The following is a 23,191-nucleotide window of genomic DNA, read 5'->3' as shown; positions in this document are numbered from 1 at the left end:
ATATTAGCTGAGGGTCTGATGACAAAGACCTGTGGTGGAAGGCCAGCACAAAGTGATCTCATGTCAGAAAGAACAGCAAAGCTCTGTAATGAGGATGAGGAACTTTGCTGAACAGCCTTAAATCAGTGTTGATATTGAAACACTCATCCCAGAATTATCTATGTCAAATGAATTACACTGCCCTAGCCTTTTTTCTTTCCATCAAAATAAAAATAAGCAACACAACTTTGCAAGATGTAAATCAAAGCCTTTTCTTCGAAACACTCAGAACTCAATCAATTACATTATGTGCTATGCATGGGAAGATGCCAACATTAAGAACTGTGTAAAATTTATTTTTATTTCAGTGTCAAGTTCCAAAGAAAAATACTCAGAAGTTGCTACATATACTTGCACCTGCAGCTCTTATTTTTAGAATGAGTTGAAAGCCCAGTTGCAGCCACTCACATGGTCCCTTGCCAGCAGTATTTTCAGAGGAAGGCTTATTCGAAGTTGCATCACATTGGCTCATTTTATGGAAAGTGGGATCTATTAATTGTCAAGGAGCTCAAGGTGCATGGCTAATTGGGACAAAGTTTATATCCTAAGAGGAGAGGTTTTCTTCTCAACTTTCATTTCTTTTGAAGCCCCAAACCATTGCAACTTGAATAAAAGGTGGTCCTTTCCAATCATTTCTAAAACAGCATGAAATAGACAACAGGACACTGAAATAATTGCATCCAATAAAGATAACAGAACCATAAAGTGCTGATAAGGGTAACAGGATAAAGAGATTTATGCAGAAAAACATGTTTTAAACACAGAAGAATGTTTAAGCAATGGTTAATTTGTTTCCCTCTAGAAATCTTTAATGCGTGGTTCTCTTGGGAAGTCTAATAAATTAAAACCTTACATGCTGCTCCACTTGTGAGTAGAATGAGGAATGCATTTCTTGTGTTATTACATAAATGAACCTTATCTTTGGGGCTTTGAAATAGTGTTACCCAGATGATCGTGAATTTGGGTGCCATCTCATCTTTCAGCATAATGAAAAATCAATTCCATGGCTCTTTTCTCATAAGCTGCAAGCCCGAGGCAATCACAAGCTGGAAGATGCTTTTGTTTATCTAATCTCACAGACTGGGCATGTCTCATGTCCTGTTCTCTAACCTACGTTTAGATCCAGGGGATGTTCTTGATTCACTTGGATCCTCTGAACCAAATATCGGAACTGAAGCCATTAAACTATCATTGGAACCGAACATTTTGTGAAGAATAAGGTGTGATCACCATGCAAATGGATGCACAGCATGCGTAGCATTGGAACTAACAGCCATAAAATTCTAAGGATATCTGCTTTCTTCCTTCACCTTAATTTCCTGATACTAGGGCAAAATGACCCTTGCAGGTGTTCAGATTTCTCAAAGTCTGTTAGCAGGTTCCTTTTTCAGGTAAGCATTCGGCTGCTCTGTCAGAATCATTGCCTTGATGGCTTTAAGGGGCCTCTATCAGTCTACCTAGAGGAGAGAGGAAGATCCTAATAAAAGATGATGAAAGCTTTCCTTTTTTTAAAAGATTTTTTATTTTTATTTCTCTACTGAGAAAGTATGGGCCCAATGCACAAGGCCACTCTATGTGAAGACAAAGTAAAGTGTTCAGCACAGGAAATGCAACAGCTTCCATTTCTTGCAAAGCTGACTTTTCCATTTCTTGTGAAGTTGACTTTTCTATGCCTACGACTTCTCAGAATATTGGAAATATCACAAAAGAATATAACCCCAAAGAAACACACACATCTGTACACATAGGTATGTAAGAGTATATAAAATATGTAATAATATACTCAAAAGTAATAAAATAATCTGGTCATTTTATATGATCTGTACGACATGCCCTGGGTTCAGACCACTTGACTGCTGTTTCCCCAACCCAGTGTGTAATTTACTTGGGTGACATACTGACCTACCCCTGAGGAGGTAACTTCTCGTGGGGCTCAAATTGCTGCTTATTCGTTTTTCTAGTAGCTTAATACATAAGTTCCCAGTATGTATTTGTGGAAAATACAAAATTCTGTTTCTGTGTGAAGTAAATGTCCCATTCTGACACATTGTTGGAACATATAAATACTATCACTCGGAAAGTCTCTAAAGCATACCACATTCAAATCTGAAGAGTTGTGAGTGTGCGTGAAGGAGCCTTGTTGGATCTCCCAGCAGTTGACAGCGAGGTTTATTGTAGATCAAGGAAAGTTGAAAACCAGTTTTCTACAAGGCGGCCCACAGATAACAGCCTTCCTCATTGGTCTCAACTTACACACAGATGTTTTACTTATTCTGTGGATAATAGAGCATCAAACAGACTGGCATGCGGTGTGTTTGCATGTTTAGTTTATATAATTCCTCAAATCCCCTTGGATTACCAGCTTTCCAGAATAAACTTTCCAAAGGATTAAACTGAGTTTAAAGTCAGTTTTGGGCTTGGGATCCTACTGGGCATTGCTAGCATGAAGTCTTCTTTTGAAGTGCAGGGCAAAGGAGGTAACTTTAACTGTCTGGTGCCTAGCCCTGACCTCCCCAGTACTTCTAACTCAAAACCATCTTCTCTCCTTCCCAAAGATATTTGGAGTAACACTGGCTGAAAAGAATCTTTGGGGATGGGGCCCGGCGGCATGGCCTAGCAGCTAAAGTCCTTGCCTTGAATGCGCCAGGATCCCATATGGCCACTGGTTCTAATCCTGTCAGCTCTACTTCTCATCTAGCTCCCTGCTTGTGGCCTGGGAAAGCAGTTGAGGACAGCCCAATGCTTTGGGACCCTGCACCCGTGTGGGAGACCTGGAAGAAGCTGCTGGCTCCTAGCTTCGGATCGGCATAGCACCGGCCGTTGTGCTCACTTAGGGAGTGAATCATCAGACAGAAGATCTTCCTCTCTGTCTCTCCTCCTCTCTGTATATCTGACTTTGTAATAAAAGTAAAATAAATCTTTTTTTAAAAAAAGAATCTTTGGGGGGGTTGACATTCACAATTGGATTTTTCTTTTTTCTTATTGTGGAATGTATTACTCATTTTTTTCCAATTAAAGGAGTTTATTGGCAAATACTCGAGCAATTGAACTAAGTCTGGAGTCAAACTATTTTAAATGGAAGCTAAAAGGAAAAAAAAATTCATATATATTGGAAAAATATTAAACAATGCTTAGAATGAGCTGTTTTGCTGAAATGTGTACAAATAGTCATCTGTAGGGAAAATGAATATTAAGAAAGGAAGGGAGAATATTATAGGGCATCTTAAGAAGTTCATGTAAAATGGGATTAAATATTGAAATCTGTGCATGTGAGTACAGGATGAGTCAGACATGGACTTTTTTAGCTATACATCCCTCCTCAAAAATACAGTTAGATTTCATCTTGTCCTTGCCCTTGAGTCAATCCCACAGTGACCCTGTTTTACGGCCCTTTGTCACCAGCAGACAAAGTTAAAAACAGGTTTTTAAAAAAGTTATCAGTAGATAAAATATTTCTAATTAGAATTCTACAAAAATATAAGACATTTTGTTTACATTACATTCTTTTATTTATTTTTAACATGACCCCTCTTAGTCCTGCATGCATCCTCAGCGCAAGAAGTTGAACTTGCTCACAGCCCGCCGTGCGGAGAGCAGCCTCCCAAGCCCGCGAGCGGCCCAGGAGCTCCAGATCCTGGTAATGCTGTCAGGAACCGACACAACGTTCAATAGAAAAATTTACCAAATACCCTCTGTTTAATGTAAACAAGGCAGGAGGCAAAACAGAGTAGAACAGTAACACTATTTTATAGGGCCCAGAAATATGATTATCTATCATGTTTCAACATACCAAGTGTCACAATGACATGCATATTTCAATTTACTGTACAACCCAAATATAATGACCATATAATGTGGCTTTAGCGTTTCACTGTAACTTCTTTTGTCAACACCCATAAACTTCATAACTAAATGGTAATTGTATATTAATACAATAATTTATGGAAATGTGCTACCATGAATTTATGAAGTAATTCTATAATTTGTGCCCCATAAAATTAAGTGTAACAATCTTTACACTAGCAACAGTGTAGGCAAGCTAAGGATTTTGGTCCTTATTTATACATATATATATACATATATACACATATACACAAACAATAATGTACAATTAAATCAAAATGCTATGAATCCACTCACAGCTTCCATATTGCACTGGTACATCATGAAAACATTACATAGATGTGATGTGAGTATTTCAATGATAATTAACTAAGACAAATCTGAGTTCTATCAAGTAAAGAATGTGGCTCATTGGTAAAAATAAATCCAAAGGCCATACTGTTAGAAAATGTAAAAACAAGTGTGTATCCCGATGTGTACAAATTCAGTTTTGAACTGGCTGTGACAGTCGGTTGTTGAGGTGAGACTTTCCATCTAACAGAGCATCTGAGTCACTTTTCTTCTGCAAGTACTAAGGAATACAAATACTCAGCTTCTGAGACAGTAAGAAAAACACTAATGATGTAGTACAATGCTTCACTAACAAATCCAATTCACTGCAAGAACCTGCACTGGCTCTAGGTGTAGACTAAATATGAAGGAAAAAAAGAAACTTAGAAGAGAAACAAATTAAAACTTAAGCTTCAGCTGACTTTAAGTCAAAACCATTACAATATCTTAGGAAAATTATATTTTCAGAAGCAGCATACACTCATACACACAAATATAGCAATTAAAGCTTTTCTGAGTTGGTTTCATGGAGTAGCAATAAGGTCCCATTGTGAAATCAAGGACAAGAGAATATTTGGTTTGGAGGTAACATCATTGCTATCTCACCTACTGAGCACTATGGAAACATTAAGAAAGGCAGGATAGCTTCTAATGTCTTACATTAAATACACCTACATCAAAGTATACTTTAAACTTCATCTACAGGTGGAGATACACAGAATTTTTTGCATGAACTGATCAATAAATGTTTTCTCATCATTCAAAATCATTTACAGAAAATCATGCAGTAAGTAATTCTTACTTTTATTTTCACTGTTCTGAGAAACTTTCTTAGACTGTGCTGACAAGGATTTGCATTTAGAAATGGAGTACTGCATTTTTAACAGTGGGGAACATTCCAGAGCTGAATATTCATAATTCTCGGATAACTTGTTTTCAATAAATAGCAAAAATTGATAAGTCAGAACAACAAACACAACAACACAAGCAAATGTAAGTAAAACCAAATGTGTCAATGCACACACCCCATGACCTACTGGTACAGCTGTGAGCCTGCTCGGTAAACAGTGCCTGCAAGGGCAGGGACCGCTCCTCTTAAGCTGGAACATGGGACAGTCTGCTCCCTCAAGTATCAGCACAGAGAAAGATAATGAGGAAAGTGCTGCTGCTTAACACTGGACTAAAACAAACAAAAACCTCAACAGCTTAAAAGTGGTATCTGAGTGACAGGCATCACTTCAAGGAAGAAGAGAAAGTGGACAAGCACACATAAGAGAGTGTTCTGCCACACTCTCCCCCACATACACCCGCTGGCACACACAGCCAACTCCCACAGTTCTTTAGCATGTAAACAGGACATGGCGGAGCCTCTTCACTGTCTTTAGAATCCTAAAAGACTGAAGCAAGTGGGAGAATATGTAAACATTAGGAGGCCATTGGCAGCTCGATTGCAGCTTAGGACTGATGAGTCGGTTCCCTGCTTGGACACGACCATGAGCTCCTACAGAAAAATCAATTTTAAAGCAATTTATAAAGCCAGTTTCAGAGACGGAGAGGAAAAAAGAGGTTCTCAACCCAGTATATGTTAATCCGGAAAAAAAATACTATTTTAGCCCACGCTACCAATGATGAACATAAAATGGCACAATTTAAATAACTGGGACCCACACATGAAAAAGAACCACCAACATAGTCATGTGCACAAACAAATAAAAGAACATTTCTTTAAAAAATATATATATATATTAATCAAGAATTTCTTTATCATATTAAATTGTTACTCTTAGAAAAACCGAGGAAAGTTAATGGCACACTACCCTGTACTTCAGTATTGCCTGCACTTGACTCATCTGATGTTTCCTGAACTGTGTTTTTTTCCTCATTTATAGTTTTTTCATATTTTGTTTGATAAGAATTCTAACCTTAAAAAGTTATAAAATTAGTGATTCTTCTGCTACTTGTTAATCAAAAGAATAAGCATTTGAGTCCCATAGAATGTCAAAATGCTTGCTACCTAAAAGGATATTAAAATAACAGAAATATCAAAGTTATGACATCAGAAATTTTGCAGCTTTCACACAGTCTGTAGAAATGCTTATTTCCTGAAGTTCCATTGATTGTATCCTGGGTTTAACGTGCAATTTCATACAGAGAACCATTAGGATAAAGCCGATAAAAACACTAAATAACATTTAGGTTCTTAATGGTTCTGTCCAGTTTATAGCAATACTTCATTTAGGCTTTTCATCCTTTTGGCTGGGTGGAACTGAATCTTTTTGATGAAATGGACCCAACAGTTCTGTTCCTCTAGTCCTTTGAAAGATGGTATTTATGGTGTGGAGGAAGCATGGTATTTCACAAATGCAATCGCCGCAAGTTCCTTGCAGAATTCTTCTAACACAATCACACCCTCCAGCAACGTGATGTGGTCAATACTGGGAAAACAGGAGACGACACATCAGTTCAAATATCAGCTGATCATTATGAATGGTGACATTTTGAATGCAAAATAAGCAGAACGCAAACTTACATAGGGCCTTCAGGTTCCAAACCAAGTAATCGCCTTCTAACTAAGAGAAGCTTGGGAGTGAAGTCTTGAATTCTCTGAATTCGCACCATAAGTTCTCCAACAACCTGTATCAGGCACAAGGAATCCAGATCCTAAAATCAACTATATGGGGATCATCAGGATAAACAAAATTTTCTTCTTTATTACTAAACAATTGTGACTTTCACTGGTCACATCATCATTTTTATTGAGAGTTCATACATCCATTCTTTAAACATTTTTAGCGTATATATTAAAATAGTGAATTATGCATAAAAGGAAAATACATGACAGTGAATTCTTCACCCATTCTATAAAAGTTCAAAATGTATAACAATTACTTTTAATAACAGATATTTAATATTTTTCATCATGTGACACTAACTGCATACAGCAGTAGTAAAAAATGTCTAGCCCTTTGGGCTGTGTAAGCTCCATGAAATCATTTGGTCAAGGCAACTGCTGACAAGACTTGAAATTCAATCGATCTACAGTAGGTGAATTTCACACAGTCCATGAATGATGTTATAAAAACCCAAATGGTCCTGGCTAGAATAAAAGGTACCCCAGCCCCAGTATACAATGGGACTCAGGCCTATCACTCCTAAAGACTGTCATGGAACTACTGACTCACCCTGACGATTACAGAGAACAGGGACCGGCAGCCAGAAGCAAGGTTCACGTAGGGATCCAGGAGGTACTCGTGTGTGTGCGGATGGGGGAAGAGAGAAAGTCTAGACAGCACTGAAGTCACTTGTAAGTTTACATCATACGGCTACAGGGAGGCAAAACAGAGAGGCATTTGATGTCATTTATAACATATCTGTGCATTTCATTTACCAGATGATTTTAATTAGTATTTCAAGACAGGCAAATTCATCATCTTACTCCTCCCTCCACATGCTCTTCTGTGACAAGAGCATCCATAACTAAATCAGGCCTCACCAGGGTCACCAAAATATACATGCCACAGTCCCAAAATGTCAAACAAAAATCAACAAGCATGCATATAAACATATAGAAAAGACTATATATGTGACACAGGATGTCTGCTTTATGCACCTTGATTTAATGAAGTAATCCAACAGGTCACCAAAAAACCACCGAGGCATCTTATATAACACCACGGACAACAGAGGACACATTGAGCAGAAAGTCAAACAAACAAAAGGGAAACATTATACCTTTTTAAATGCAATGATATAATTTTACAAACAATACCCTCATATTATCCAGCTTCAGTGAATTATCAAAAACATGTACACAATAAAACCAGCTCAAGTCCCAGAACTCTGTCAACAGAGTGGGCAAGTACTTGGGTATACAATCTATCTCTGCCTCCAAATGAATAAGATCCCACAATGCGCAGCTTGGTGCGGGGTCACTGCATGTATGGTAGGGGCATTAAGCGACCCTAATAGCTGCAGGCTACATACAGAGATTTTGGATGTAATATTGCAATTTTACTGGAATTATTTATTTCTGAGTATTCTGCATAGAAAGCAGCCACAAGTGTACTATACAGAAAGAGTTGTTCTTCTTTGCCCAGGATTTTCGAAAGAAAGCTCTCCCCTTTCCAACCTCCATCTAAGCACCTGGTGGAGAAAGGGATGGGCTGAAACCAAGCCGACCATTGGGAGGTCTGGGTGACCAGAGAGAGGGGAACAGACACCATGACCCGTGGAAGGGGGAAGGGGCTCAGGACTAAGTTAAACGTTAGCCACAGAAAAGGAATGTTTTATTCTCACCACTGAACCTCTGACCACAATAAAAGCTAAGGAAGTGCCTTTGGCGTTCAGAGGAGAAAGTGGGACGCATACCAGAAAACCCTCGAGAGCGATGATGAACCCCAGGGCTGTTCCATAACAACTCTGAGGTCCTGGGCTTTGAGTCTAATTTTAGTTTTTCTTGCTTATCACTAGATATAGAAACTTGGATTCTTTTTGAAAAAAAAAAAACTATTTTTGATGCATTCTTCAAAATTTAACCCTTAGCAACATAAAAATCAAAGGAGATACACGTTCCTAATACATGGATGAGAATATATGCTGCCATACATTCTCCAGGACTGCAAAGCACTCATTTTAGGTAAGATTTTTTTTTGGTCACTAAATTCTGCCATCTGCAGCTATTTAAATAATTAAGCCACACAATTTGGCTTTAAATGACCACATATTATTCTTAGCTTCTGACTCTTCTCTGCATAGTGTTTGCTTTGTAGATTTTATTTTAACAAATTTAGGCTATGAGTTCTTCAAGAAACAAAAGGCTGGCATAGGTTATTAATGTTGTGACAATGAAAGCAAATTTTTGCAAAAACTGTACTTAACAAATACTCTGACACAGTCTCTATTTCATTTGGTACTAACCTCAAAGCAGGCTGGCAAGTTTGGGGGCCAGGAACAGAAATTGTTACTAACACTTGGCATTCTTTACTTTCATATTTTATATAGCATTCACCTGAATGAAAAGTAATTAGATTTTTCTCACAGGCTACATGACGTGGCTTGTTTCTGAGAGCCTTCTCTAGTTCTAAGGTGTACATTTTGAGACAATAAACTTTAAATTATTGACTTAATGGTTAATATGTGCTGCTTGGTACCTTATTCAGTTTCAAACTCAACATTAGAAAACCAGCACAGGAAATAGGACAGAGTGCTGAATGCCAGCTATCTGGGAAGTTACGGGCCAGGAAGTACAGAGTGATAAGTATGAATGCCAGATCTGCATATCGCACATGTCAGACTGAAACAAATGACTGAATGCTAGAAATACAGCACACGCCATTAAGAGGTTAAGACAAAAACGAACACTTTCAGGAACGGTACTGAGGTCCAACCAGTGAAACACTTCTTAAATTACAATTTCTTTGACTTCCTGGTTATTGACAACAACCTGCTTATGGAGCAAATTTCTTTTATAATACTCTATAGTCACATAAATATTTAGCTAAATGACTTAAAAAAAAAAAAAAGCAGCACTTAACCATACAACTTAAAATGAATTTCAAGTTGGTTAGCTCAGTTTCTGTGTTGCGAGCTCTGTGTCAGCTGTCTTCAAGTGCAGTGCCAGTAGGTGAAGCATTTCAAAGACCATGGCTGCCTTTACTGATCAAGGAGGGTTGGGGGGAAGTTACTGGAACCCCTGATTTGGCTCTTTCAGCTGGCTTTGAAGAACTAAATTAACAGTTCAATCTCAAAGCTCCCTATCAAAAGCAGCATTATTTACAAAGTCTTTGAATATTGCTATGTGACTTTAATGAGACCCGTGTATTCAAAATTCATTTTTTAAATGACAGGACCCTGCACCTGCAAAGAAAATCTGAAGAAGCTCCTGACTCCTGGCTTCAGCTCAGCTCTGGTTGTTGTGGCCACCTGGGGAGTGAACCAGCAGATGGAAGGTCTTCCTCTGTCTCTCCTTCTCTCTGTAAATCTGACTATACACTAAACATAAATAAATCTTAAAAAAAGTGCTGTCTTAAGATGGAAATTGACATCTTAAAAAAGTTTGTCTATCTGTATATGAACTAACGAAACTAGCTAAAAGTCTGTCACAAAAGGAAAATACTCTAATTACCTCCAAGACATGTTACGGATATTAAGACAACAGCCTGCAATAAGAAGACATACAATTCTGTAATGGCTGCTAGGTTAAATAAATGTTTTTAAGAATGAATCAGAAATTCTGCAAGCCAGGTCCACAGGAAACAAGGCGGAAAACCAGAGAACAGTGTGTCTGAATTGACATCATCCCACTGGGAATGGACAGAAGAGAAGAAAATTATTATTTCTAAACATATTACCTGATCAAGAATTCTTCCCATTCTGTCAAACAAAACTTTCAAAAAATGACCTTCAAAGAAGGCAGCTTCTAAATTGCACTTTTCCAAAGCCTTTGGCGACCCAGGCCACTCCCATCTTAAGCAGATAGCACAGTAGTCCCGGAACTGGGGAAGAAAGCATTTGAATCATTGAAGATGAACAAACAACAAACAGGTACAATGGAGATGGCAGGATGCCAGCCATGTGCCAGCCGCCCCGCAAGCCTGACCAGGACACAGGGCAGCCACCAGACAGGTGGAGGAAAGCGAACGTATTTTACCTTCATTAACCTTTCCTTTTAACAACTGTGCCTACATTGTTTTCTTTAAAGGAATTTAACTCCTTAGTTATTTTCACCACAGATTTAGAGTACATTTTAAATCAGAGCCCTAGCCAAGTTTTCAGATTCATGAAGGGACTTTCAAAAGTGGGGAAAATGAGTTAAGGCTGCATTTGAAGGGGCCAGTTGGAGTCCCAACTGTTTCACTTCCAATCCACCTTCCTGCTGATGTGCCTGAGAAAGCAGCAGCAGATGGCCCAAATGCCTGGGTCCTACACCCATGTGGGAGACCTGGAAGAAGCTTCTGGCTCCTGGTTTTGGTGTGGCCCAATCCTGGCAATTGTGGTCAGCTGGGGAAATGAAGCAGCAGATGGAGAGTGTTCTCTTTTTCTCTAACTCTGCCTTTCAAATATATCTTTTTTGAAAGATTAGTTTAAAACCCATGCCTATGAGGGTCTTCACAAAGTTTATAGAAAATGCAAGTTGTGAAAAAAAAAAGCAGATTTCAAAGGCTTTTTGTATACAAACTAACTGCAGTTTGTTTTTCTTATTATATCTGCAATAGAGAGGGCAAATCCCCCTCGTCCACTGGCTGACACCCGAAGATCTGCATTGGCTAGGGCTGGCCAGGTCTAAGAGCAAGCTTGGAGCCCATACAGAGTCGTAGTACATGTATGTGGGCAGGGACCGAGTATTTCACTGCCATTGTGGCCTCCAGGCATGTATATCAGCAAGAAGGTGGTATCAGGAGCCAGAGATAGGCAACAAATCAAGCAACTCCATGTGAAGCACACTTGTCTCACACACTAGGTGACAATGCCCGTGTCTAGCTTCATTGCAGCGCATCCTTTTTATGTAATCAAGATAATTGTGTGGTGCTAGGATAAAGGCAGAACTGAGAACATGGAAATAAACCTTCTATTTCTAGTCAAGGTGGAACAACTGGAACATGGAAATAAACCTTACATTTCTAGTCAAGGTGCTAAGACACCTGAATCCCTAAATGTAAAAAAAAAGAATCTGGATCCCACCTCAGATCATACACAATAATCAGCTCAATTTAGACCAAAGGCCTAACATGTTAAAGCTAAAACGTTTAGAAATTTAAGTGAAAATTTTGGATTAGGTAAATACTTCTTTTGTATAACATAAAAAGCACGGGGTCAGCACCATGACTCAACAGGCTAATCCTCCACTCTTGGCTTGCTGGTTCATGTCCTGAATGTTCCACTTCTGATCCGGGCCCGTTTCAGGCTGGGAAAAGCAATGGAACATGGCCAAAGTCCTTGGGACCTTGCACTCATATGGGAGACCAGGAAGCAGCTCTTGACTCTTTGTTTTGGATCAGTCCTGCTTTAACCATTGCAGCCATTTGGGGAGTGTACCAGTGGACAGAAGACCTTTCTCTCCATAAATCTGCCTTTCTAATAAATAAATAAATAAATAAATAAATAAATTTACAAAAAAGACAGAAAAGCACAAAAAGGGCATTCATCTGGCATAGCGGTTAATATGTGCACATTTCACATTAGCGCATCTAGGCTCTATGTACAGCTCCTTTTCAAACATTTTTTGTTTTCAAAGATATATTTCGTTGAAACAGAAAAGAGATGGGAAAGACAGAGACTCTCCAAATGACCACAGCAGCCAGGGATGCGTCACTTCAAAGCCAGGAGCTCAGGGTGCTATCCAGGTCTCCACATGGGTGGCAGGGGCCCAACCACTGGGGTCATCTGCCGCTGCCTTCCTAGCACGTCAATAGGGAGCTGGATCAGAAGTGGCTTGGGGTTGGGAAGGAGGAGGAGGAGGAGGAGGAGGAAAGGCAGTGACTGCTTTCACACAGGCTTTCTTTGGGGAGTAACAAAAGGCTCTGGGATAAGTAGTGACAGGTGCACTACATTGTGAATATTTTAAAAATCACTAAGCTGTACACTTCAGACTCATCAAAATGTTTAATTTGATACACTTAAATAACAGAATGATGGAATTATAACTCCTTATGAAGGACTGTGCTGCTGTGACGATATGGGGAGAATCAGTTGGGTGGTGGGAATTGGCGGGGGTGGAGGGAAATCCCAGACTCTAGAGAATTGTACCATAAAATTCAAAATTTAAAATAAAAACAAAAAAAATTAAGGAGTATTTTTAAATATCGTTTTTCTTTTTACATTTTACAATGTAAAATGCCATAAAGGGCCAAGAAAAACGAGCAAAGGCCGTTTGAGTTGACAGCAGCTCCTCCAAAGTACTTTCAGAGAGCAGGAAGAGAATGCAGGGCGAGAGCGGCAGCAGGACCCCCCAACAGAAGCTGGGAGCACAGCACTTACTGCACAGGTAGGACTGGCTAACGGGCACGTTACAGCTGGGGATGAGCAGCTGGTTCTGGGATTTGTTGCACAGTGGAGTGGTCTTAGTCAACAATATGATATTGCATATTTCAAAGTAGCCAGAAGAAAGGATTGTAAATGCTCTCACCCGAGTGAATAGGAAATGCAGGATCAATACACACCAGTCCACAGGTAACAAAACGTCATGCCATAGCACATAAATATGTATAATTATCACATGTCAATTTTTACAAATCAAATTCCCCCAAATGGTGGGACTCTAGAAGGAAAGTATAGTAACTAGCTTTTATTTTAGGAACAGAAGAAGTAGGTGGAATGATTAGGGTATTATGAGTTGGATCAGCTGTGAAATGGATTAAGGCGAGACAAAATTTAAAGCAAACTTAAAGACTTAAAGGAAAAAAAAAATTAAAGATTTTAAAGGAAAGTGCCACAAAAAAGTCTGGAGACAGACACAGCCAGCGAAATGCCAAGGGTGACAGGTGCATGACGCAGAAGTCCTGGAGGAGGAGTGCAGGTCCCACTACCAGTGAGAGCAGTCGTTGGTTTGAAGTAATGACCTTGGGCAGTGTGACAAGATGTATGTGCATACACTCTTGGCCTTCACTTGCAAAAACCAGTTGCTTCCCTCACCTGCCTGTGAGCATCTCGGAGGTAGGTGTCATATCCAGTACCTTCAACGTGGTAGGAGGACTTTGCTTCATCTGGTACCAGACAGAGAAAACTTAAACGAAAAAAGAAAATAAATATGCTTGCAATTCAGTGATACTGTTTAATGTATTCAAGTATTTAGCAGTATCTTAGGTTTAACCAAGTGCTAATAGAAATGAAAACCCCAAAAACAAAACTATTTGTTAAGTCCTTATCTTTAGTCTGACAATTCCCTGATTAAATCTGGTTCCAAGTAGAAGTAAGACCATAGAAGATCTTTCAGGTTGTTGTGTAATGACAGACGACATGATGTTTGCCAGTTTCAGGAAACTGGCTTTTATGTAACTGACTTGAGATTTTTATGAACCCTCACTTGGCTTTTTGAGTCACATGAAGTTTTATGTGACAGTGTCGCAGAGGAAGAAAAAGAAAAGGAAATTACCACAGCAAGGGTAATTTTACAAAACTGAACTGACAACCAAGAACAGCACAACGTGTCTAACTCTCAATGCTCTCAGTTGGCAAAGCTGGGAATTATTTAAAATTAAGTCATGTATGTTTCTAAGATATTACTGAACCAGTATCACAACTTTTAAAGTTTTACATTAAGTAGAGCTTTTCTCTTGCTTATCAAGAGAGGATTTTAAATGCTCTCACCTGAATGAATAGGAAATGCAGGATCAATACACACAAGTCTATAGGTAATAAAACGTCATGCCATAGCACATAAATATGTATAATTATTACATGTCAATTTTTATAAATCACATCCTTCCAAATGGTGGGACTCTAGAAGGAAAGTATAGTAACTAGCTTTTATTTTAGGAACAGAAGGAGTAGGTGGAATGATTAGGGTATTATGAGTTGGATCAGCTGTGACATGGATTAAGGCGAGTCTGCCATCTGCTTTCTAAACAAGACAAGAACGCCCACATACTCTTTAAGTCTGAGTTCATACAGTGTGGCTTTCATAGTCTAAGAGCACAGATATCACACGTTATAAAAACAAGCACTGTGGGGCCTGGCGGCGTGGCCTAGCAGCTAAAGTCCTAGCCTTGAACGCCCCGGGATCCCATATGGGCACCGGTTCTAATCCCGGCAGCTCCACTTCCCATCCAGCTCCCTGCTTGTGGCCTGGTAAAGCAGTTGAGGATGGTCCAAGACTTTGGGACCCTGCACCCGCGTGGGAGACCTGGAAGAGGTTCCAGGTTCCCGGCTTCGGATCGGCATAGTACCGGCCGTTGTGCTCACTTGGGGAGTGAATCATTGGACGGAAGATCTTCCCCTCTGTCTCTCCTCCTCTCTGTATATCTGACTCTGTAATAAAAAATAAATAAATCTTCAAAAAAAAAAATAAGCACTGTGGCACATGATTAAAGCCGCTGCTTGCAGCGCCAGCATCGCTTACGGGCACTGGTTCACATCCTGGCTGTCGTGCCTGGAGAAGCAGCAGAGCATGGCACTATCCCTTGGGATCCTGTACCCACATGGCGGACTGGGAAAAGCCCTAGATTCCTGGCTTTGCTCGGGCCCAGCTCCAATTGCTGCAGCCATTAGGTAGTAAACCAGTGGATGGAAGATCTCTCTCTCCATTGCTCTGTCTTATCTCCACCTCTCTGTAATTCTGACTTTCAAGTAAACAGATAAATATTTAAAACAAACAAGCAAACAAGCCCAAGAGCTATAAGTCAACTTTATATAGTCACTCACCTATTGACAATCTTATGGACTTCTGTTTTCCCATCATTTTTTGGGTGGTCTGGAGTAGCAGGTGGTGAAGAACTAAGCCACTCTTGGTTTGATAAAGTGTTATCTGGTGAGATGTCAGTAAATAATGGATCTTCTTCCAGATCTCTAATTCAGCAAGGTATAAAATCCAACATTTTAGTATACATTTTCCAAACCAAAGACTCCCTGCTATGTTCTTAAAGAAAATAAATCACAATTCTGCTACTTAGGAACCACGCATTCTATAAACTAATATTTTATATTAAGAGTAGAATTCATTAATTCTGCCCCACATGATCTGGAGAGGGTGTTGTGGCACAGGTCAGGCCATCAACTGGATGCTTGCGCCTCCTAGTAGAGGGTGGGCTTGTCTACCACTTGGCTTTTGATCAGCTCCTGCAGAGGCATCTAGCAAGCAGCAGAGAGGGCTCAGGCGCTTAAGTCTCTACCTCCCACTTGGGAGACTCGCTGGAGTCCTTGGCTCCTGGCTTTGGCCTGGCCCAACTCTGGCTACGGCGGTTGGGCAGTAAAGTCAGCAGATGGAAGATATCTCCCTTTCCTTCTCTCCCTGTTTGTTACTCTACCTTTCAAATAAATAGTAAAGCATATATACATGATATCACTTGGGATTTAAAAGAATGGCAACAAGCAAGTAGGACATTTCAATCTCACTTTTAATAACTGTTTTAGCTTTGTTTTTTCTTTAAATAAGGGAGAGAGAGAAAATGCAAAAGCTCTGACTCTACGAAATTATAAACTCACAAAGTCAGATGAAACTTACACTGCTCCTGCTATCAATCCATTCTCCACCACATCCTTATCTTCTGGGCACAAAGGCTTATATTCTGTGTAATTCCTTTCTTCAAGATTTCTTAGGACCAAGTTGTACAGAATGTGCTCATTGGGTTTTTGCAAAAGATGTTCAAACATTCTTAATGTCATTATGCTTATCTGCAACCAAAACGCCACCTTGTAAGACAAGCTTTCCATGTTTGACACCACACGGTGAAGAGACTGAATTTAAACACCACAGGTATACCAACAGCAGCGTTTCAAAGACCCTACCTTTAAGTCATTGCACAGCGTACCTCGTCAGAGATGTGATCGCAGTGCTCAATGAGCCTGTGTCTTAAAGGGTGTCTGCCCATTTCAGCCAGAGTTTCAGGCTCCCTCTGTTCTCCAAGGATAAAAAACACCATTTCTTGAAGCAAAACGTCAGAGGTTACTTGTCGTACAATGCGATGAAGCAGCGCAGTTGACGTCAGGATGCCCATTTCAGAACTGAGCACAACAAAGAGGCAGTTGGTGGACAAGACGACACAAACACAGGATGCCCCTCCTCCATCTCTAAAGCAAAGATCACTCACGTCTGCATGAGCTGAGGCTCCATGACACCAACAAAAAACCGCTTGTGAATGGCTTTGGCGAGAGCAACAGCGGCAGTCTGGAATAAGCATACACATCCTTAGCTTTATTTTAACAGAAAAAAAGAACTTCGTTTGTAATGTCTGAGTTAATATGCAATGACAAAACTTCTCTACTGACCATTCAGTTTATGGCTCACAAGCGTAGACTACAAGTTTTCTAAATCTGCATGAGTAAGAGCAGCAGACACAGAACTTTTAATGTCTCCCCAAAGACTCAGACGCAGGAAGTCAGTGTGAACGCGTGCAGCACTACAGCGAATGCTGACTTCATGAGCTATAGGACAGAACTTGAACTGTGGTTGGCTTATTTCAAAACTACAATGGGCACATATGTGTGCTTTAAATGTTTATTTTAATAACTGATATCCTGAGTCAATTCTGGGGATACAAACTATAATTCAGATTCACCTAGGCATTTACATTTTAAAATGATCAAAAACAACAAGACTTTCAAACCTTTTGTGCTTCCTTAATGAGTTGATCACAATAATCAAACCAAGAAAGAAATGAAATTAAGGCTCGTTTTCCCGGAAAAGCCGAAGCGTCTTCTTTATGACTATACGAGTCCAAGCTGTGGAACACAGAAGACAAGCTCAGTGCAAAGTTAGCCAGAAGCACGCGCTGCTCAGTACTCACGCAACAACGCAGGCACGTGAGCGAGCGCACACGGTAGGCTGTGGCCACAGGGCAATGCTGGGTGACACTTGGGACAGGGCTTTATAAAGAGAAGCCACAGAAGATAAAATCTCCCTTTTAATAATTAAATGATGTATGTATTAATTGGGCTATGAACCAACAATCTCCTTTTCTTATAAAGTCTGACTCCTAGACATAGACAAAAACCATGATCAACTCTAAGGATCATTTAGTTATCCACAATGAGGAGGTTTTGCATAATTTTCTTTTTCTCCACAGAAGACTGAGGAAGTTCTATTTATCCTATTTCAATACCGGAGGAATAACCAGCTATACAATGTGTAGATGAAAAAATCTGCAGAAAGTGTAACCAGGGAAAAACAGCACCATGTAATACAGGAAAAAAAAATCCTCTGATATAAGTGAACACAGAAAATGACACAAAAAAGTAACAAGAGATCAAGCAGTCCTACTTTCAAAAATACTTATTTTTGATATTATACATCTTGCTTTTCTTGAGCCTGGCTGCATTGTTTATAAATGTACCTTTCTCATAATTTAGTATTTGTGACAAATTTTCATTACTCTCCATATTATCCATAACTAAGGTATACTTTCAGCAGTGTCATCTCTAATATAGGAATTCAGAGAGCCCTCTGACACAGCCCCCAACAGCAGCAGCCAGCAGAGGCCCTATCACGCCCAGCCCCGCCAGGGAGGCCTGCGCTGCAGGCTGGCCTGGATGTCCTGTGTCTGATCTCTCATAGGTGAATGGAGACTCATGTTACAGTCCACTGGGGTATCGACACAGAGAGAATCACCAGCACAGAACAACTGGCAGGAGAGGCTGGAGGAAGTGATCCGTCTCCGAGGACCCAGCCCTCTGAAGGGATCAGGGCCACTGCAGTGGGAGTAGGCGCCTCTTTCTCCCTTCTCCGTGTCTCTCAGAAGAGAGAATGTTTTAAACAAAAGTTTTCAATAAATTTCATTCACTACATAGGAAGAGAAACTAAAATGTAGAATGCAGCCGAGATGGCTCCTCCTGTTTGTGCCACAAATCTAACCAAGTGTCAGCAATGAAGAGAAGCAGGATCCTGGCGGCTCGGGATGAAATAAACGCAAAGCGGACTGCAAAAAGAAGCGCCCCTGCTCGGCCACTCTTCCTGCCTAGCAATGCAAGACAGAACTCAAGAGAACAGGCAAGTAAGCCAGGAGCCTTCTCCAGATCTCCCATGAGGATGTAGGATCCTAAGGCTTTGGGCCTTCCTGTCCTGCTGTCCCAGGCCACAGGCAGGAGGCCGGATTAGAAGTGGAGCAGCCGGGACTCGACCCAGTGCCCGTATGCGATGCTGGTGCCTCAGAGTGGAGCAGCAGCTCACAACATCTATGTGAGACTACCCAGAGGCTACAGAATCTATTTATTAAAAAGGAGATTCCTTCTTTTACTGGAGTGTTTCTGTTTTTAACAAAAATAATAAGACAACATGATTGTCTTTAACACAAGTCCTCAAAAACCGATAGCTCTATAAAGGAAAATGTAGCCTAGCAATGCAACAAGTGGCTTCTTCCCACACCCCTTTCCCTGATACTGACCAAGTTAAAGCAGGCCGAAGAACACAACCCCACTTAAAGATCTCTATTAATGTTACAAAACTCAGGGGCAAGAAGTCACTTCACAGGAAATTACAAACATTAGTGCTTACCCCCAGTTAATGGCTTCCACCGTTTCGATATCTAAGGGATCCACCGACGGAGGTAGGGCTTTGTACAGGGAGGCAAGCCTGTCGGTGAGCAGCTCGCACAGGCACGTGCTCTGTGTAAGGCACTTGGCGGCTGCAGGCTCCGGCAAACTCACTAAGAGCATCAAACCCTCGCATGCTTTCACTGCTATTCGCCCATCCTGGGGGAGAAGAAAACCTGCTGCTTCAATTTCTGAATATGACATGTGTGTTTACATAAGATTTAGTGTGTTACTAAAAAAAAGAAGTTTTTTTTGTTTTTTTAAAGTACATATGGCCATGATGATGTTAAGGGAAAGAACAAAGTCAAGACTGCGACTTACAGGACTTCGAGTCAGATTTAACAGAGAATTCACTAAATTGTAGTCTTGGTTAGGACGAAGAACCGAGGCCTCTGGCAGCGATGTGACATTGAGGTGGTCCAGGCTGCTGGACAGGTCATCCGCCTGTGCAGGCTCATCTGCTGACTCTGCCTGCTCCACGCCAGCAGCACCTGCCAGTCCCTCTGGCTGAAGGGCCTGTCCCATGTCTGTGGACAAGCAGTCTTGACCTTTTAACGTGTCTTCTGAAATTACACTTGGTGCTCCTTTGGAAGCCAGTGCCTTCAGCTTATTCTGAAAAGAAACGTGTGCTTTGTAAGATTCATGTCAAGAACCCTGTCTGTCCAAAGCTGCGTTTTCATGGATTGTCGTAATTAACATTCCACAGGCCTAACAAGAACAGCAATAGATGCTATGTCAAAATACTAAAACTTTAAACAAACTAAGAAATACAGTTTTACAATTGTATGGGAGTTTACGACACTCTTCCAGTAAGTACACAGTGTTTCGTACTGACCATAGGCAAGAAACAAATTTCTGTTAACAACAAGTAAAATCAGTAGAGAAAAGTTCCAGGAGGTTTAAGCTGCAGATTATTTTTCTCATCACTGAGCTCTTACAAACACATTTCGTCAAGGTTAATTCTTCTAAGACCATGGGCAGGGTGAGGCTTGAGGTGCAGGAAAGCAAACTTACAAATAAAGGTGTCAGCATTAGAGTTAAGGTTTTCATACAAGTCCCCAAATTCCCTTAAGTAGATAAGAACTTTTTTGATGTTTGCCTTCGTTCTATTAAGAAAATAACAAATTACTCCGATGACATTTTTATGTGTCTTTGAGGATAAGAATTAAGATTTACTTCAAGTGTGGGCATCCTGTTCTTACCCACAATCCCCACATACACTCAGACACAGAAAATCTTAACCAAAAAAAAAAAAGTGATTAGTTTAAAGGCAAAAGTCTGACTCTCCACTGGAAGGTAAAAGTAAAACTCACAACGCATGAAAGCAGCCTCTGCACACGACCTCCACGGCTCTTTGCACATTAAAGGCTGAATGAACTCCAAACTCTATTTTCAAAGTTATGTGACAGTAATTATAAATCACTTCCATTGCTGTGAAAAGTACACTCAGATGAGTCTTCGAGATACTGAACTGACAAAACATACATTAAAGGAAACAACGGAACTCGGGATACTGAGACACCGTGCCAACATCCTGCAGCATCAACTGGTGCTCCTTTTCAAGCAGCATCTCCGCCTGTGTACCACTAAGACACTCTTCCGTCTAAATCACCAATGCTGGCAGGGCTGCCTCAGCAAGAGCAGTGGCATGGTACTCTTTCTCAAAACCAGCGGGTCTCAAGCTTAGACTCTCTTGTGAGCCTTGACAGAAATGCAGATTCCTGGGTCCCCTCCAGACCCGTGAGTGAGAATATACAGAGACGAAGCCAAGGAATCTATGTTTTACAAAGCTGTGCAGGTAGGAACTACTGCCTTTATTCTCACACTTGGCTTTGTACTAACACTGGTCCTTTCCTACTTAGGCACCATTCCCATGGGTAGTCCCGACACATTCACACACAATTCCTCAATCTGTTAAAAGCAGACTGCCTTCCCACATCACAGTTGCGTATCCTCCAATACTGACCATCTTCTTCCATCCAGACATCATGTCAACCCAAAGCACCCAGAACCTGAGTCAGCACATTCATCAGAACAAGCTCCCTTGGGGCTCCCTTCTTTCTCCTAGCAATAGTTTCATTGGTTCAAGAATTCTAGCATCCAAACCATGTTTTCTCTGCTTGCGCCTGAGGAGTGAGGCCATGCAGCCTACCTCTAGCCTGCTGGACACAATCACACCATCCCAGCCCACTGCTTCCAACTGATTCGTTGTTCTTTCCTGTTTGGGTTAATCCATCAGCTTCCAAGATGGTTTGCCTGCTCTCCCAAGAGAATCTACCATTCATGTTACCTCCAACTTCACTTCTTAAGAAACAGATAGACCACAGAGTAACACTCCTGCTCAAAACTGCTCGTCTGAGCATCCGGAGGCAAGCACAAACTGCTCACTCTGTCAGTTCCAGCCTCTGTAACTTGTAAGCTAGCTTCAAGGCTCTTCCTACCACATGTTCTCATTATACTGTGGCCTTCAGTTCACCTGTTCTTACCTGGACATCCATCGGGTTCATCCCCTAGATGACCTCTTCCATAAAGTCTTCTCTGATGACTGAGGGCAAACATAATCTCATCACCCTATAAACACTAAAGCATTGACATTATCTTACGATTCTTTCCTTATGCTACCTTAAATGGTATGTGAACATTCATCTTAGCAGCTCAGCAGACTACCAATTCTCCTAGGGCTGACTATTTTCAATTCATCTACTATATGCTCTTAACCCACCGCAGATGCACATATTGACTGATACAAATGAGCAAAGAAACCAGGTTTCAGGAGACACATGCTTGAAAACTGTCCAGAGTGACTCAGAATAAACCTGCACTTCCCCAAGAGTCTCAGTTGCTGAGTGTTAATTAAATAGTTATTACAGATGTTAGCAAAGCTGTGAGGGCTTAGAGAGGAATGAGGCAGAGTCTGTCCTTAGGCATAGGAGAACAGAAAAGGCACCCAGGAACTCAGGTGGCTGTACCAGCTGGCATTAAAAGCATTCAAATGGCCCATCTACCTCAGCAGGGAGAGAGCAGCCACTCCAGGTTTGGAAGAAAAAGGGGCCCCAGAAATGCTGCATAGAGCACACGTCCCTGACTCTGCAGGCCTTCTCTGTGCAGCGTTGAAGTGTACACACTTCTCTGAAGATGGCTATACTCAGTGTATCGCATTAACACAGACATGTCTGCAAGTTTCTTCTGTATTTCTGAAACAAGTGGCAGAGATTATTGAAAAACAAACAAACAAATCTCTTCACGCTTGAGTTGGGGAAAAATCCATGCATCTAAAAAACATATGCTGCCTAAAAATCTTTAGCAAAAAATGAGTTCTGGCACAAAACAAAACAAAAACAAAACAAAACAACAAAAAATAAAAAAACCCACTCCTACGTGGCTCAACTATTTCCTATAAATACATTTTTTAAAACTACAAGAGCCAATTAACAATGTAAAGGTTGTCAAAAATACAATAAAAAACTACAAGAACCATAAAATCACCCTGATAAATCTTTAGAAATTTAAAATTATAAGAGTGTTCAAGCCATCTAAAGACAAATTTATAAAATATGGCATAAAACAGGATGCATAATGTAAAATCAGGCACGAATTGCTTTTAACACTACCCAGAAATTCAGGATCATGGTGTGGTCAGCTTAGCTACTCATCTGCCTAAGGTAAGAGCAGAGACCTGGGGCTAAAATGATCCATTCAGTAATGTGAAATGGAAAAGAAAACAGCCCATCTACTAGAATGGTTAACATCAAAACACAAAAAACAAAAAACAAAACAAAAAACCCAGACAACATGCAGG

General features: G+C 40.6%; 1 protein-coding gene across 1 annotated transcript in view; it reads right to left on the bottom strand.

Moving 5' to 3' along the window:
* Positions 1-4,368: 4,368 nt before the first annotated feature.
* Positions 4,369-23,191, bottom strand: part of FHIP2A (FHF complex subunit HOOK interacting protein 2A) — a 34,967-nt gene continuing 16,144 nt past the window's right edge. The window contains exons 6-17 of the mRNA XM_004579797.2: positions 19,714-20,004; positions 19,355-19,551; positions 17,472-17,586; positions 16,956-17,032; positions 16,677-16,869; positions 16,370-16,539; positions 15,571-15,714; positions 13,843-13,933; positions 10,563-10,706; positions 7,395-7,535; positions 6,743-6,846; positions 4,369-6,647 (exon numbers count right to left, since the gene is read on the bottom strand). Coding sequence (XP_004579854.2) covers positions 6,542-6,647; positions 6,743-6,846; positions 7,395-7,535; positions 10,563-10,706; positions 13,843-13,933; positions 15,571-15,714; positions 16,370-16,539; positions 16,677-16,869; positions 16,956-17,032; positions 17,472-17,586; positions 19,355-19,551; positions 19,714-20,004 — 1,773 coding nt within the window. The 3' untranslated portion in view covers positions 4,369-6,541. The remainder of the gene's footprint in view (positions 6,648-6,742; positions 6,847-7,394; positions 7,536-10,562; positions 10,707-13,842; positions 13,934-15,570; positions 15,715-16,369; positions 16,540-16,676; positions 16,870-16,955; positions 17,033-17,471; positions 17,587-19,354; positions 19,552-19,713; positions 20,005-23,191) is intronic.

This window comes from Ochotona princeps, chromosome 13, assembly GCF_030435755.1.
Source record: "Ochotona princeps isolate mOchPri1 chromosome 13, mOchPri1.hap1, whole genome shotgun sequence".
Taxonomy (NCBI): Eukaryota; Metazoa; Chordata; class Mammalia; order Lagomorpha; family Ochotonidae; genus Ochotona; species Ochotona princeps.
The sequence above is the reverse complement of the archived record's forward strand: the minus strand, read 5'-3'. Positions and strand labels throughout refer to the sequence as shown.